The sequence below is a fragment of the Dermacentor albipictus genome, chromosome 3, assembly GCF_038994185.2.
Source record: "Dermacentor albipictus isolate Rhodes 1998 colony chromosome 3, USDA_Dalb.pri_finalv2, whole genome shotgun sequence".
Lineage (NCBI taxonomy): Eukaryota > Metazoa > Arthropoda > Arachnida > Ixodida > Ixodidae > Dermacentor > Dermacentor albipictus.
In genome coordinates this window covers 155,295,259-155,311,915 of record NC_091823.1, presented here as the reverse complement: position 1 = coordinate 155,311,915, position 16,657 = coordinate 155,295,259, and the positions used below count along the sequence as shown (strand labels likewise).

The following is a 16,657-nucleotide window of genomic DNA, read 5'->3' as shown; positions in this document are numbered from 1 at the left end:
ATTTTCGATGCTGATATCGATGATGACGCTATTGGTGGTGCTCTTCTTTTGACAGTGCTTTTGTTTTCATAATGCTAGTTGTAAGTAGGCGCACTGTCACGTTAACACGTGCCCTTACGGTATCGCGCATGCTCATATTTGTATCTGTCCTTATATAAGCAGCCCCTTGTCTGATAATAAACACACTTTGTTCCCTGCCTCCCTACCGTTCACACAAGCGAGCAAGAGTTCGGATATCGACCAGCGACTCGTTAAAAGATTCACCCTCACGTTCTTCTCGGGAGCCGAAACGAAACTCGTTGAACGTTAGATTCTTTGCTGGTTTGTAGTGGGCCTCGAATTTTTAAATGAGCTTATCGAGGTCTTGTTTTTCGTCCTCATTTGCGAATTTGATACTGGAGACCCGCTGCGAAGATGGTGCAGACGTCCGTTTGTAGAAGATCCGCTGCTTTTCTCGTATTTCCTCGAGGCGATTGCGAACGGCTTGTGATGGCCAAGTCTGCGGTTCGAGGTGCTGGGGAAGAACCGGCAACTGCGTCCTTGTCTGGCGGCCCATCAACCTTTGAAGGGGTGACTTCAGCTGCTCGTCTCCTGGCATGTTTCACCACTCCATCATCATCATCATCATCATCATCATCATCATCATCATCATCATCAGCCTGGTTACGCCCACTGCAGGGCAAAAGCCTCTCCCATACTTCTCCAACAACCCCGGTCATGTAATAATACAGGCCATGCCGTCCCTGCAAACTTCTTGATCTCATCCGCCCACCTAACTTTCTGCTGCCCCCTGCTACGCTTCCCTTCCCTTGGGATCCAGTCCGTAACCCTTAATGACCATCGGTTATCTTCCCTCCTCATTACATGTCCTGCCCATGCCCATTTCTTTTTCTTGATTTCAACTAAGATGTCACTAACTCGCGGTTGTTCCCTCACCCTATCTGCTCGTTTCTTATCCCTTAACGTTACACCAGAGTCCTTCCATGTTTTTTTCTGGTCACGAAACTGCCGCCTCAGTTTCATATAGCGCCAGCGCCCGCCGCTAGAGGCGCAACCGTGCATGAGAGGGCATGCGAACGCCGCTACCGCTGTGGTTGTGTGTGGGGCAGCCTCGGTATTCTAGCTTTCTCAACTTCCTCAACGATCGCTTTAGTTTCACGTAACTATTTGTAACATTTAATATAATTAAATTGCAGCCTGAGCGTGTCTTCTGCGATGATATGAGCGCACGGGACGAAAAAAAAAGCCGCTCATAACATGGAGCTTGCGGCGGTCTCAGACCAAAAAGAAGAAAGATCTGGAATTTTAAGAGCCAGAACCGCGATACGATTATGAGGCACGCCGTAGTGGGGGACTCGGGATTAGTTTTGACCACCTGGGATCCTTTAAAATGCACTTAAATTTAAATAAACGGGTGTTTTGCATTTCGCCCCCGTCGAAGTGCGTCCGCTGTACACGGCCGGGCGGACCCGGTCCGGATTTCTTCGTCATCGCCGTTCGCCTCAACGCTTCGGTGGGCTCCGCTTTCTAATATTTGCCTTAAATTAAACACCGCGCATTCGCAACAAAACGACAGTGGTCCCACTTATCACCAGAGGAGTAAGCGCCAATTCTCCGTTGCGCATAGCGCCAGATTGTTCGCCGAGCACAGCTGTTCAGTTTCTGTTAAACTGTGGCATAGAAGGACTCTGTGGGCAGTATCTTATAACGAGATCAAAAGAATGAAATTGCTATTGCAAAGGGCTGCTACCGTAGAATACTTAATGACAAAGAAAAGGGAACTGAGCTGCTCCATGCGCTTAAGATTTCTTGCAAAGCGATGTCATTTCTGAATAAGATTTGGGTAGAATTAATGCAAGACGAACTTCGCTACTAAATGTCTTCCTAGACAATCACATGTAAGAAGACAGGACAGACAGACAGACCTGTCCTGTCTTCTTACATGTGATTGTCTAGAAAGCGCAACCAATGTTTCCTATTACAATGAACCAACTTGCCCAACAACGCATCCTGCTAAATGCCTTCGGTGCGGCTTTTAACAACGGATTAAAGCGAACCTGAAGTGTTAGGACCTGCACAGTTGAAACTAGCTGTAATTAGGCAATTGCCTTAGCAAGCAGTCGTTTAGAAGCGTCAGTAAGCCCAGCACTTATTCACACTGCTCGTGGTTTCGACGCAGAAACGACGAGACTAGGTATTTTGGTTCTTAATTCGCAACTATTTACAATATGTTAAAATGTTGCAATCACCGGTCCTGATATTCTTATCATGGTCGAAAAATGAAAAAAAAAATTCATAATTCGATTAAGAAAATAAATAAAAAGTGTTGGTGCAAAAACAAAATACAAGCACGATCATTTATTTATCATGTAAAATAAGCGGAGCGAAATACAGATAGCACAGAGGCGTCCGGTCACAAATGGTCCACCATTCACATTGCAAGAAGTTTGTTAAAAGCATGACACTGATATAATACGCATAAAGAAATAAGATCAAACGTGTGAGGTACGCTTTGGGAGGCAGGAAACAAACACCAGCAAACGAATGGCAATAAGTACAGAATGCATAGTCGATTGTTTCTATAAACAAGAAAGTGTAAAGCATAAGCATTTCATAACACACGGCTAAAGAACTCTCAAACGAACACAAGTAGCCACATCACAAATACAGCAATTTTTTTTAAATGGCTTGTTAGAGATACCACCTTTCTACTTCTTCAGCTGTTACTTAAACATGCAGACAAAACTTGCTCAGCAAGTCACAATACAAATGTAGCTAACAGTGTGCTAATAACCTTCTTACTCATAGCAGCTTATAGACTTAAAAGTACGTGCAATTGAATTGTAGCCCATCATTAGCCAAGACTAAAGGACAATGGAAAATAAAACAATGCATATTATTCTGTTTTAAGACTTGCATTTAAAGAAATTCTAATGCTATACCTTTCATAGATGGTCGGAGTAAGGGCGCTATTGCTGTGAACTACTCTATCCTGGTATAACACAAATTGAGGTTGCAACAAAGCATAAAGCAAATGTGTTCAGCGTCGGCTTCCCACGCTCCAGGGAAACGTCGTCGCCGTTGATGCTGAAATTGTACGCAGTGACGATGTCCAAGGCGTCAAAGTGTTTCGCGCACACACGTGTATACTTCGATTCGAAATTAAAACCGCCACTTTCCTGCCGCGGTATGGCCCGCTTCCATTTCTCGCGCTGCTCCTTGTTATTAGGTAAACAGAACAACGACACCTTTTCGGTCGTGCCCTTGTAGCCGGAACGGCACCCAGGCACGCAACACGTGTTCGGCATCGTTGTCCCACCCCACCACTTCAACCAAACAGCCCAACACTCGAAAAATAGCACAGCACGTGCACAGAACGCACCCGAAATGTCAGCTCGTCTCGCACTGCGCACGCATTTCGGTACGCGAACGATGCCCTCTGTGGCACAGTGGCGCCGCGTCGCGGCACCTTTGGGCAGCATATGAACCTCTCCCATAGCGTGACGGCGGAGTTTCGTGACCAGAAAAACATGGAAGGACTCTGGTTACACCTATCATTCTTCTTTCCATAGCTCGTTGCGTCGTCCTCAATTTGAGTAGAACCCTTTTCTTAAGCCTCCAGGTTTCTGCCCCGTAGGTGAGTACTGATAAGACACAGCTATTATATACTTTTCCCTTGAGGGATAATGGCAACCTGCTGCTCATGATCCGAGAATGCCTGCCAAACGCACCCCAGCCCATTCTTATTCTTCTGATTATTTCCGTCTCATGATCCGGATCCGTCCTCACTACCTGCCCTAAGTAGATGTATTCTCTTACGACTTCCAATGCCTCACTGCCTATTGTAAATTGCTGTTCTCTTCCGAGGCTGTTAAACATTACTTTAGTTTTCTGCAGATTAATTGTTAGACCCACTCTTCTGCTTTGCCTCTCCAGGTCAGTGAGCATGCATTGCATTTGGTCCCCTGAGTTACTAAGAAAGGCAATATCATCAGCGAATCGCAGGTTACTAAGGTATTCTCCATTAACTTTTATCCCCCATTCTTCCCAATCCACGTCTCTGAATACCTCCTGTAAACACGCTGTGAATAGCACTGGAGAAATCGTATCTCCCTGCCTGACGCCTTTCTTTATTGGGATTTGTTGCTTGCTTTGTGGAGGACCACGGTGGCTGTGGAGCCGCCATAGATATCTTTCAGTATTTTTACATACGGCTCGTCTACACCCTGATTCCGTAAAGCCTCCATGACTGCTGAGGTTTCGACGGAATCAAACGCTTTCTCGTAATCAATGAAAGCGATATATAAGCGTTGGTTATATTCCACACATTTCTCTGTCACCTGATTGATAGTGTGAATATGATCTATTGTTGAGTAGCCTTTATGGAATTCTGCCTGGTCCTTTGCTTGGCAGAAGTCTAAGGTGCTGCTGATTCTATTTGCGATTACTTTAGTAAATAGTTTGTAGGCAACGGACAGTAAGCTGATCGGTCTATAATTTTTCAAGTCTTTGGCGTCCCCTTTCTTATGGATTAGGAATATGTTAGCGTTCTTCCAAGATTCCGGTACGCTCGAGGTCATGAGGCATTGCGTATACAGGGTGACCAGTTTCTCTAGAACAATCTGTCCCCCATCCTTCAACAAATCTGCTGTTACCTGATCCTCCCCAGCTGCTTCCCCCTTTGCATATCTCCCAAGGCTTTCTTTACTTCTTCCGGGGTTACCTTCGGGATTTCGAATTCGTCTAGACTATTTTCTCTTCCATTATCGTCGTGGGTACCACTGGTACTGTATAAATCTCTACAGAACTCCTCAGCCACTTGAACTATCTCATCCATATTAGTAATGATATTGCCGGCTTTGTCTCTTAACGCATACATCTGATTCTTGCCAATTCCTAGTTTCTTCTTCACTGTTTTTAGGCTTCCTCCGTTCCTGAGAGCATGTTCAATTCTGTCCATATTATACTTCCTTATGTCAGCTGTCTTACGCTTGTTGATTAACTTCGAAAGTTCTGCCAGTTCTATTCTAGCTGTAGGGTTAGATGCTTTCATACATTGGCGTTTCTTGATCAGATCTTTCGTCTCCTGCGATAGTTTGCTGGTATCCTGCCTAACGGAGTTACCACCGACTTCCATTGCACACTCCTTAATGATGCCCACAAGATTGTCGTTCATTGTTTCAACACTAAGGTCCTCTTCCTGAGTTAAAGCCGAATACCTGTTCTGTAGCTTGATCTGGAATTCCTCTATTTTCCCTCTTACCGCTAACTCATTAATCGGCTTCTTATGTACCAGTTTCTTCCGTTCCCTCCTCAGGTCTAGATTAATTCGAGTTCTTACCATCCTGTGGTAACTGCAGCGCACCTTGCCGAGCACGTCCACATCTTGAATGATGCCAGGGTTAGCGCAGAGTATGAAGTCTATTTCATTCCTAGACTCGCCGTTCGGGCTCCTACACGTCCACTTTCGGCTATCCCGCTTGCGGAAGAAGGTATTCATTATCCTCATATTATTCTGTTCCGCAAACTCTACTAATAACTCTCCCCTGCTATTCCTAGTGCCTATGCCATATTCCCCCACTGCCTTGTCTCCAGCCTGCTTCTTGCCTACCTTGGCATTAAAATCGCCCATTAGTATAGTGTGTTTAGTTTTCACTCTGCCCATCGCCGATTCCACGTCTTCATAGAAGCTTTCGACTTCCTGGTCATCATGACTGGATGTAGGGGCGTAGGCCTGTACAATCTTCATTTTCTACCTCTTATTAAGTTTCACAACAAGACCTGCCACCCTCTCGTTAATGCTATAGAATTCCTGTATGTTACCAGCTATATTCTTATTAATGAGGAATCCGACTCCTTGTTCTCTTCTCTCCGCTAAGCCCCAGTAGCACAGGACGTGCCCGCTTTTTAGCACTGTATATGCTTCTTTTGGCCTCCTAACTTCACTGAGCCCTATTATATTCCATTTACTGCCTTTTAATTCCTCCAATAGCACTGCTAGACTCGCCTCACTAGATTACGTTCTAGCGTTAAACGTTGCCAGGTTCATATTCCAGTGGCGGCCTGTCCGGAATGTCCGGTCAATGTCCTGTCCGGCTTCTTATGTACCAGTTTCTTCCGTTCCCTCCCAAGGTCTAGGCTAATTCGAGTTCTTACCAACCTGTGGTCACTCCATGGCACTCCATGGCAGTGCGCATACTTACACTAGTCAGGTGATTCACTCGTCCTGTGCACGTTACTTTGATTAGGAATGAGAAACAGTGGTTTCCATCTCCAGTTCTTGAGTATTGTAGTGTGCCACTCTTCAAACTCTTGATTTATTACATGGCAGTTCCGGTTCTCATTTCTGTCACCTGATTCCCACAAACATTTACCGGGAAAATATTACCTGAAAAAATGCATGAATTCACATCTGAATTTACGCTGCGAAAGTCATTGGAGGCTTTACCTTTCATTACTATTTTACACTCGGATCCACAGCACTTTTCTTGCAAGACATACAATAAATAACACGAAAATTTTCTTCTTCATGTGTTTCCTTAATGTTCAATTTTCTGTTTCTTAGAGCAGCAATTTTCTAACACACTAAAACGCCCGATAGAAGGAGAGGATAAAGGTGTACTGTACTGCGAGCGTTTTCTTAGATGGCCTAACTTGAGCTGGCGTCTTCAATCATGTAAATAAACATGAGCCATCACCGCAGATATGATCGAGGTGCTGGATAAGCCATTACGAAGCGATTCCGGAAGATCGCCGTCCACAAACGACGGATACACAGCAGTACGATGCTAGCCATGGCTACCGGCTCGACGGTCTTGCACCGCTACCCCAACAGGTGCGCTTAGATGGAGACGCCCAGCAGCCTTCCGCATGGACGCTTGCACACCACTACCGGGAGCCGCATACATTCACTGAAAAGCCAGGCGACCATGTGGACGAGGGGCTCAGCTACTATCGGCATGTTACCCAGTTTAAAGAAAGGCTGGAATACTGCTACCCAGTTACGTTACGTTGGGATGTCCGTTGATTTCAGCGTGTTGTTTTGATTTGAGACCAACGAAGGCACGTTGGATAGTTCGGAACGATTTGTGGAAGAAATTCGGAATTGTATTGGAGACCCAGCCATGAAGAAGAAATGAGCGGAACAGATGTTGTCGCAGATTATTCAGGTTACTGGCGAGACATGCAAAACATGCATTGAAAAGGAACTTAAGTTGTGCAAGTCTGTCGACATCCTCATGGCGGAAGAGAACAAAGTGGACCACATTCGTTAAGATAGCCCGAGCACGTTTATCACTTCCTCATCAGGAATGAGGATCCGGAGTGCGTAGCTGACGTTATTAAATACTGTGGAACTTCCGAAACTGTGAAAACACGTCGCATCACATCTCAGTTCGGCTGACGAGCCAACGCCGCCACGGGGTGGCTGCCATCGACGTGAGACAAGATTCACTGCCTTGCCACCGTTCATGAATCATCCATTCAATCTTGCGCAAGGAACTTGGGCGGCATGCTACCCTCCCCGTACAAAGTAGATACAGGCCATGTTAACCGGTGTCTACAACTATGAATGCCACGAGATTCGATGATTACGACCGTCCTAAACGGCTACCACGGCTCAGGCACCCCGTTTCCGCAGATGTTCCTTACGACGACCCTTCTGTTGCTCCCCCCCACCAGGAGGCTACTTCAACCGACCTCCTCTCTTAGCCGAGCAGTGGGAAGAGTGTGCCGACAACCCTCAAAACGCCGCAAATTTTCCCACACCACGTGTACAAAAAGTATTCAATGGGCACTTCCACTGCGGCATTCCTGGAAAAATCGCTCGTTTATTACCTACAGGACGTCGACCACCTGCGACGCTTTTGCATCGCCCAATAACATGTCCACCGAGCAGCCAACGACCCCACTACACCAAGTGACCTTGGACACCCACTTCTTTGCAAAGGATGCACCAGCAGAACCTGCGTATCGATTCTCCCGCCTTTTCGTGGAGTTTAACGCCACCTGCTACGCGCCAGCGACGATACCCTTCGTCACGGTCGTGACCACGGATCACATCCAAACTACTGTGAAACTAGCTAGAGTGAGCAATGGAGGTGAAGTCGCAGGAAATACCACTTTGCACAAAAGTAAGCTTCTACCAGCTTCAGTGCTTCAAGACAAGGTTCATGTGTTTGTCGGCGATGTTCTTGCGATGGCTTTGATAGATACAAGCGAAACTGCTAAGCTGATGAGTTGAGTTTTTAATGAACGACTTCGCTGCAATGTTATGCTTGGTTGCAATAAACTTGCTACCTTTCGGGCTGTGAGCCGGGAGTCGTAACGCCCAGTTGGTGTGTACGGTGTCCGTCTGATTCACTAGCGAGGCGTAAACGTCTAATAAGCAGTCTTTGCTCATTTGCCGCACGATATAATCCTTGGGATTGATTTTATGTAGGAGGGCCATGCCGCTGTTGACTGAGGAACAAGCGAGGGTCTGTTGTGCGCTTCCATTAAACAGCCGACTTGTCCAAGACAGGACGTCGAAGTTCAAGATGCCCTTCTACTGGCTTATAGTGCAGTTAGCGTGTCAGCTGATGCTTCTGAAGCCTACGCGAGATCATTTGACGCCGTGATTCAGCCCTTACCTTTGCCTTCGCCGAAGAAAAATATCCCCATCTCGCACTGCGAAATTTCTCATACTGACGGAAGAGCTTAGCTATGGGTGCTAAACTGTTCATCCAAATCCGTTGCACTACCGGAAGGTAGGCGTCTCGCAGTTTCAAAATACAACAGCGTTTGCATGTGAACATTATGCAACGTGATAATGTTGGGATCTCCCGCTGTTTGCGCAACCGAATCTGAGTTGTTTAGCATAATCAACAAGGCTATTTCCTCGTAGAAGCACCAAGACTTTGCTACGCAGCTGTCGAAACACGCTAAAGTTTTCGATTTTGCTCAGAAGGCGCATAAAACCACGCATCGACTGCGCTCATTCGTCAGACGATCCACACCGGATTCACCCACCCTGTCTGACTGAAGCCCTAACGAATTTCCTCGTCAGTGTGCAAAGTAATCTCACAGCAAACTAGCGATACGCAAAATGCAGAGTTTATGCAAGTTATACAAGTCCTTGGGCTGCATCTGTCATATAGGTAAAGAAAAAATACGGTTCTTGGAGATTCTGTCAGCGGGCGGAAAATCCCTATACCTCCATTGCTACACCCGGTCGCATGCCGATACGCCGCAGCAGCGCCGCTTCCGCCACTGGCGGTTACCGGATTGCCAACCGGAAATAATTCACAAACAATACAATGCCTCCATAATGTCACAGATGAGGTCAAAATGTGGAGGGTAGCCGGCACGCGCGATTCGACTACTCGCGCCGACGTCACTAGCCGCGGGGCGGAGCCACGTTTTTGGTGACGTCAAAATGACGACACGCTAGCTGACGACGGCTAGCGTTGTCAAGCTAGCCGTCGTCATTTGTCAGCTAGCGTTGTCGGCTAGCGTTGTTGACGGGAGTTGTCAAGTTTGGAGAGATCATACGCTCGTTACTAGAGCGGCTCCGCATGGCACGTGTGGCGGATTGGATTGGATCCAACCGGGGACTGTGGAATTGCACGTTCGGATCCAAGCCATAGTTTAATTCGAGAAAATGGCATGTGCTTTGCGAAATTAGGTTGTTGCGCTCGCGTTGCTCGAGGAGGAAGGAGAGCGGGTGGTGGTGCGAAACGCGTTTGATGAAATGGCAGAAAGCGGATTTCGGTGTCACTTTCGTTTTGCGAAACAAATAGTGCGTTGGTTGCAGAGTGAAGTCGATACCATTATCGGTGCCAGCGTTCCACTGGGATGTTGTTGCTGCCTCTTGAAAAGTACGCCACTGTTTCCATCGTTTCTTTGCCCTTTTTTCTTCTCGTTGTGCGCCACACCACCTTCGCACCACGCAGAGAAAGTAATTGTTATATATTGCAGTAGTCACACGTAGTACTATTTAAAAGCGTGTTCGGGCTAGTGAAGAAAATAATTAAGTTTTTAGATAAAGATTTCATTCATTCGGAAGACGAGAAACATTTAGTTTTGCAGTACACTGTTTGCAAGCAGACGACAAGCGAGGGAAGTAAGCTTCCAGGGAGTCACAGTTTCCCGATTGGCTGCTCTCTCTGCCCCGTTCTCAAAAATTTTGCATGCTGCCACGTTGTGACGTTGCGGCAACCAAACAGAACACGTATCGAACCAAGATCTCCGATCGCGCCCCACGTGATGAACCGCGATCCGACTTTTGATATCGCTGAGCAACTGGAAAGCGTGAGCGGTGATTTCGAAGGCCGCACGAAGACAACCACTTACCGCGCTTCGCCCGATTTAACATACAGAAAAAGAGAAATAACGAAAGTTAGAATGTCCGGCAACCGCTCCTAGCGCTCACGTACCTTGAAACCAAAACTAGCATTCCCCTTCCGGGGGTTGATTCTATATTGAAGCTTCTCAACTTTATAACCAAAAATATGTGTAACCTCTTCATCGCATTGATGACGTCGTGGACTGCCTACATTCAGCGTGTTATCTTTGTACAGTGGATTTGCGATCTCGTTAGCGGCAAATTCTGATGGATCCAACTGATAAAGAAAAGACGCATTTCATTACACAAGACGGCTTGTTTGAATTTAATGGCATGCCGTTCAGCTTGTGCAATGCCAGCGCAGCATTTGAAATATTCATATGAAAAAAAAGTACTGGGGGGCCTAAAATGGGACATTTGTCTATGCTACCTGGACCATGTGGTTATCTTTAGCCGAACAATTCGCAAACTGTTGACTTGAAGTTGCCCTATTCTGTCTGCTTAACGGAGCGCTAGCATTGAACTCAAAGGAACGTCGTTTCGGAGAACTCGAAAGACTGCTTCTTATGCAACTTCTGATCAAGCATGCGATTACATTAGACTCGCATTAGGTTCCTGCTGTCTGCAACTTGAATTAGACGCGGTACCACTCGGGAGCTGCGAAGTTTCGTGAGCGAAAGTTTTACTGGCCTCAGGGCTAGTGCTATGGCCCTTTGCCCATCGGCTACCACAGGAATCCATACCGATGCTAGTGGAATCAGTCTCGGGGCAGTGCTAATTCAATGCTAAGTCAATGCTGAGCATGCACTCTACTATGGAAGTCACTTGTGCAGGAAAACGGAGCGAAATTATATAGTCAAAGGACAAGACTTTCTCGTAGTCATTTCAGCCGTTCGCCAGATCCGTCGGTACATCTGTGGCCGTTACAGTTAAGTCGTCACCGTCTGTCACTCTCTTTGCTGACTGGGTGGCCTACGAGAGACATATGGCTTTCTATCGGGATGGGGCTTACGTTTGCAATAGCTTGACTTTCTGGTATACTACAAGAGTGGTAACCGCCACGCTGACGCTGACTGGCCCTCTCTCTTTCCTCTGCCAATGACTCAGTGTGATGCTGACAACATTGATAATTATCTTACCGCAATTCACTCTCCGATTCCTGATATTGCTAATTTCCGGATAGAAAAGCACAACGACCATAGTTTAGATCATTTATTCGCGTCTGCCAGTCAATCTAAGCTAAAGCTGTTTTGTGGATCACGACCAATCGCCTTTACGAGAAAAGTTACTCCTGCCAAGGAGTCTGTGTGCTCCTCGTCGTTCCACTGACCACACACTCACGCGTCTTTTGTGTCATGCAAGGTGACCAAACTTGTAGTAACATTCGTATCGCCAGTGTTGCATCACTTACAAGCATTGCCCTGCTGCCAAATATGCGTACCCGATACTAAAATGTACGTTGCAGTTTGCGAGCAATGCAAATGTCATAAGCACTCTCCGACTATGCCGCCAGGTCTTCATCCTGTGCCACCACGTCATTCTTCCTTTGAGAATGTGTGTGTGGACCCTCTAGGCCGATTCGCACGATGACACACCGTCCACCGTTGAACAGTCGCATGCGTCCGCCTTCTGACGCGCTACGCAGAAACTGCCGCAATACCTGTCCTGCAATGGCTTTGCTTGTTTCACAGTTCCTGCGTTGGCAGAATAGTTTTGCAGAAACCCGCTAAGTTCAGAGTGATAATAATTTAAGGGAAAAACTTTGTAGCAATTGTTACGAGCGGGTGGATGTCTGATTTTTCCTTAATTAGTTCATGCGTTTGTTTAAAATTCTTCGTCTTGGCCCTGCAGGCGTCGTCATCAGCGATCGGGGACATCCATTCGTCGCTGTGGTCGCTGATTAAATACTCCGTGTGTCTCCCTGCCACTTTCATGATGCGACATCACGTCCCCTCCCGATCGATGACCCCGTCGAAAGCCCCATCAAGACTATAACGAACATGCTCTCCATTTATGTTCATTCTAAACAAGAAAAGTGGAGCGAAGTGCTACCGTGCATGACTTACACGTAGAGCACCGTGCAGCCGGAAACTACCGTGTTCCCTCCAATCTATTTTCTTTAAGCTAGCTCGCCTCGCAGCTGTCTCAACACCACTCTTCACACTGGACGTGGATACCTTAGTTGCTCATTTGCTATACCATGCAGGAGAGGCCCGTGTTATCGCCCACCTACGCTTTCTGGGTTCTCAACAGCGTCAAAAGCGCGCTGCGACACCAGCAGTCGACACATTTCTTATGCTAAATGTTACCATGTGCTGTTTTGTACACCACTCTGCAAGCGACGTTTGCGCCAAACGTAAGCGGTGCACTACTCCAGTCCACTCGTGATTCTTGATCGCCTCAGCGACGTAACGTATGTAATGAGTGGACTCCCGAGTGGTGCTCGCCGCTAGTATCACTTGCCTCAAGCCTTACCGCCATCGATCCCATGAGGGAGTTGTCCAGTGGTCATCGTCTGCGAACGGGGAAATGAAACGTATTAACGGAAGTTAGAATGAGAGGATGATGTAATGTACAGCGAGCGTCTCCGTAGACGGCCTACGATGAGCTATCATCTTACATCCTGTAAATAAACGTGAGCCATCGTCACGCTATTTAAGAACAAGTCTCTTGCGCACGTCAAATGAAATAAGGGCTGATTCATTTATCCCGCCAGCTTTTCTAAATAGCTCACGTTTAACTTATGAGGGTACAAGAGCAATATTTGGTACAAGAGGAACGCACGCCCGTTCATCCCTTGAGTTGGACACGCGATAAAGGGAAAACGCGTAACAACGTTATAGAGAAGTGTAAACGATGTGATCGAAAAAGAGACTGTCTGTATCTCGCGGTGCTCTTTAGCACTTGCGAATGCTGCAAGTCTAGCTCCTCATTTCGAGAGCGAGGTCATATGTGCTTCGACCTAAAATATAGCAACTGTTGTAGCACACGTGTACAAAGCTAGCCTTAGTGTGCTTCCGATGATGACTTATCCGTATCATGGCCTGGTGTAGCTACATAAATGGTTCGCTATAGGTGCCTATAGGTGCATTTCTGTGGCGTAGCCAGAGGAATTTCTTAAGGGAAGCACTCACGTAACTGGCGGAGGGTGGGCGATTGCATGCCAACCCAGAAATTTCTGGGTCGGGGTGGAGGGCGTGCCTAGTTTTCCACCCCCTCGCTGCGCCACGGATCCATTTGTTTGTGCTTATAGTTATCAAGGCATGCCAGGAATTTAGCGCAGTTCCCTCAGAATACGGGGACATTTCGATATACAACAGAAAATACCAGCGTTTCACTGACTTGTGACCACGGTGAACAAAAGAGTCTCGGTCAACTGTGAAAACAAGGAATGCTTATCGGTTGAATCTTTCCATATCAAAACTGGAGGCATGGAATATGACATTTGTTGTTCCCAACACAACGTATCAGCGTAGAGGAAACAATACTTGTGGTATTGGACTCGTGTCCATAATCTTGTTTCTGCCAATGAGGCGCAAACTTCGTTCTGCGGCATATCAGAAATTTTTTTAGCTGTGCGGATGTCTGTAAGAATCCCATGAAATATTTATATATATATTTTATATATTCTATATATTGTATACCCAAAGGGTGTTGATATTCGCTTCTTCTCAAAGCTGCACGCCATCATTTTTTCGAGTTAGCCTGTATCTTCAATATATCTTCAGTAATGACCCCTTGAGCAGTGAATGAGTAGTTACTTGATCAAGCCAGTAATCGAAATGGCTTCTTTGTTCTGCTCTTGGCATCATGTAAAGGTGTTGAATCAACTGAATTAAATTGAATAGAAACGACTGTAGAGAGCGCTTCGAAGAAAAAAAAACCTGCAACGAAGTATTAGAGGCAACTTTAAACAATCGCAGTGGTATTGCTTAAAAGTTGTGCGTATTAGTCTTAGAAAAACATTACTGGAACTCTATCTTGAATCCAAAGATGACCATTCTTATTGCTACATGACTGTGAAAGAAGGTAGCCGCTGCTGCATCACATGTGCATGTGTGCTGGCAATCATCTTGGACAGGGTTTGATAAGGCCAGACTTGTAAATACGCTGTGAGAACAGTTAGCAGCTTTCTGTAATTCCAGGTGAGAGTTTTGATGGAGGTGCATCGTAACTCTTTTGATGGCGGGGCTCTTTTGGACACCACATAGAGTCTACCACCTGTCATCCAAGTGAAGAGACGTCACCGCCTACTGCGTCTGAAGCTATTCAGATCATCACCCTCTGACATTCAGGCGATCTTGCCATATTGTTGGACATGGACGGTGGTGAAGTCGACGAGTTGCTTAACATCTAAGAGTGTGACAGTGACCGTCATTGCGATTCAATTGTCGTGTAGACCTGCGTCATCGGCCAACTTGGCAGACCTGCTGGCGTCTTCGTCCAGCCCTACGTGGGCAATTTGACCACCTGGGACGCTTTCAGACAGCACCTCTGTCACCATTCCAGCAAACCACATGATTGCCACTTTACCGAGGAGAAGCAACTGGTGCTACATAGCCACACGTGAACTGAGACTTTATTATCGTACATATATGGCATTCTAGCTTTGTGTGAAGAAGCTCAGTAGACGATGTCTGTGACTGACAAGATGACTCACAAACTTAAAGCCCTCACGGACAACGCATTCGTCTCCTTGTCCTTATCAACGTGGTGACCGTTGGCAGCGTAATCATAGTGCCACCGCTTAGAGGAACTGAAGAGCCACCTCATCTCGCATCACTCCGAGCACCGCTCCAACTGCGGGATACGAGGCAACTACTTGTCAACTCTCTACATCTGACGACCTTGCACGTATGGCCTGATGTAAACTCGAGGCAGCGTATGCAGATGCTCATAAAACTGTGCTCTCAGACACATCGACATTGGCTATTTCTTTGATCCAAGCCCTTGCTTTTCGGAAATTCCTGGACATGGACCTGTTTAGTGGCTGCACCATGAATAATTTTCATGGTGCTGTAACTTCCGTGGAGGGTGTCGAGGCCGCACGTATTCCTTTTGTCGTACCAGGAATCGTCTTTATGATGAAGAGATGTAAATAAGCTTATATGCCTCCGGCTTAATCGTGCTGCACACCACCTTTTCTATTACCGTGGCCAGAAGGCCTCTCTGTCACCTCTCCGTTTTGCACTTACCTCGTTCCCTGCAGCATTGCTCGCCTTTTCCGCCCCACAACAAGTTATCTGCAAGTACAGTTCCCGAGGGCGGTACGTGTCATGCCCAGTCGCCTCCGCCGTCCATGTCGTTAACCAACAAGCCATCGCTCTCACTCCCCGTCCTGTGCGCGTAGTGCACCACCTGTAAAGGCTAAAAGTAGAGGCGCCACTGATAGCCACCTAGAGGGCGCTTCCAACAGTACGCACGGGAGTAGTAGCAGACGGCAACACTTTGCAGCAAGGATAGCTGAAGTTAGCGGGTGCGATTTCTCCTTTCTTCGAGTGCCAGTCTGCTTCTTCTGCATTGACAGCTCTAGGGAATACGCGGTCCTCTGTGTGAGTGGACATGAACACGATGTTGCCCGTGCTTGGGACAACCCGGTCCACATACATTCCAGGTGCGTTCCGCAGACAAACTCCATGAACCCCATTTAAAAGATGAGTAGCTCACGTTAACTAGCCGCTAAATTTTATAGAGTAATGCAATGTCTCGACCGCTTTCTTTTTAATAATACCCATGCCATAATACTGCTTCTGTACCTCAATAATAAGCACTCGTCGTTAGTGAATACTTACATCTCGGAACAAATCCGCATGGTTCAATGTCTGCGCATGCCGTTGGGATCTTTCTGCCAATGAATACAAGTGACATCGACGAATTAGTACAGTCAAAGTCGACTCAAGAAGAGTAATTCCGAATTTATTGAAAGAAACGCGTATGCTAGTCAACGCAGCCAGCAAACGCACGGGTTAATCGGAGTGAGTGTTAGCGCTGTACCGCCGAAGCAATTCTGCTGGATACGCCGATGAACTGCTGTACCCACTGCATTTTTGTAACTTTAAGTTCCCTAAGGGAGCTACTTGGAAACGTACAAAGCTAAAGTCTCGCCAACTTTTCAGTACTTTTTTTAACGTTCCTAGACGGAGATGCCACATGCTATTTTTAAATGCAGAGCAGCGCAAATGGAAGCAAATGGGCGCTGGCGGCCATGCAATGTTTAGTCCCCTGCGGCATAAGCAAAGCAAGAAACAATTCAATTGAGCACAAAAGTAATATGCAGAGAGGGGCTACGTTGTAAACTAAACCAATGAATCGGCGTGGTAGGTCTGCTGAGAC

At 46.7% G+C, this 16,657-nt stretch overlaps 1 protein-coding gene across 4 annotated transcripts in view; it reads left to right on the top strand.

Annotated features, from left to right (window-relative positions):
- Positions 1–16,657, top strand: part of LOC135920569 (uncharacterized) — a 150,842-nt gene that overhangs the window by 127,961 nt on the left and 6,224 nt on the right. Inside the window, exon 9 of one of the 4 annotated variants that reach the window (XM_070536198.1) lies at positions 12,531–12,674. The exons of the other annotated variants lie outside the window; for them this stretch is intronic. Within the exon in view, the coding sequence (XP_070392299.1) occupies positions 12,531–12,626 (96 nt within the window). The 3' untranslated portion in view covers positions 12,627–12,674. Of the gene's footprint in view, positions 1–12,530; positions 12,675–16,657 lie in introns of those variants that run through there. 4 annotated transcript variants of the gene reach the window in all.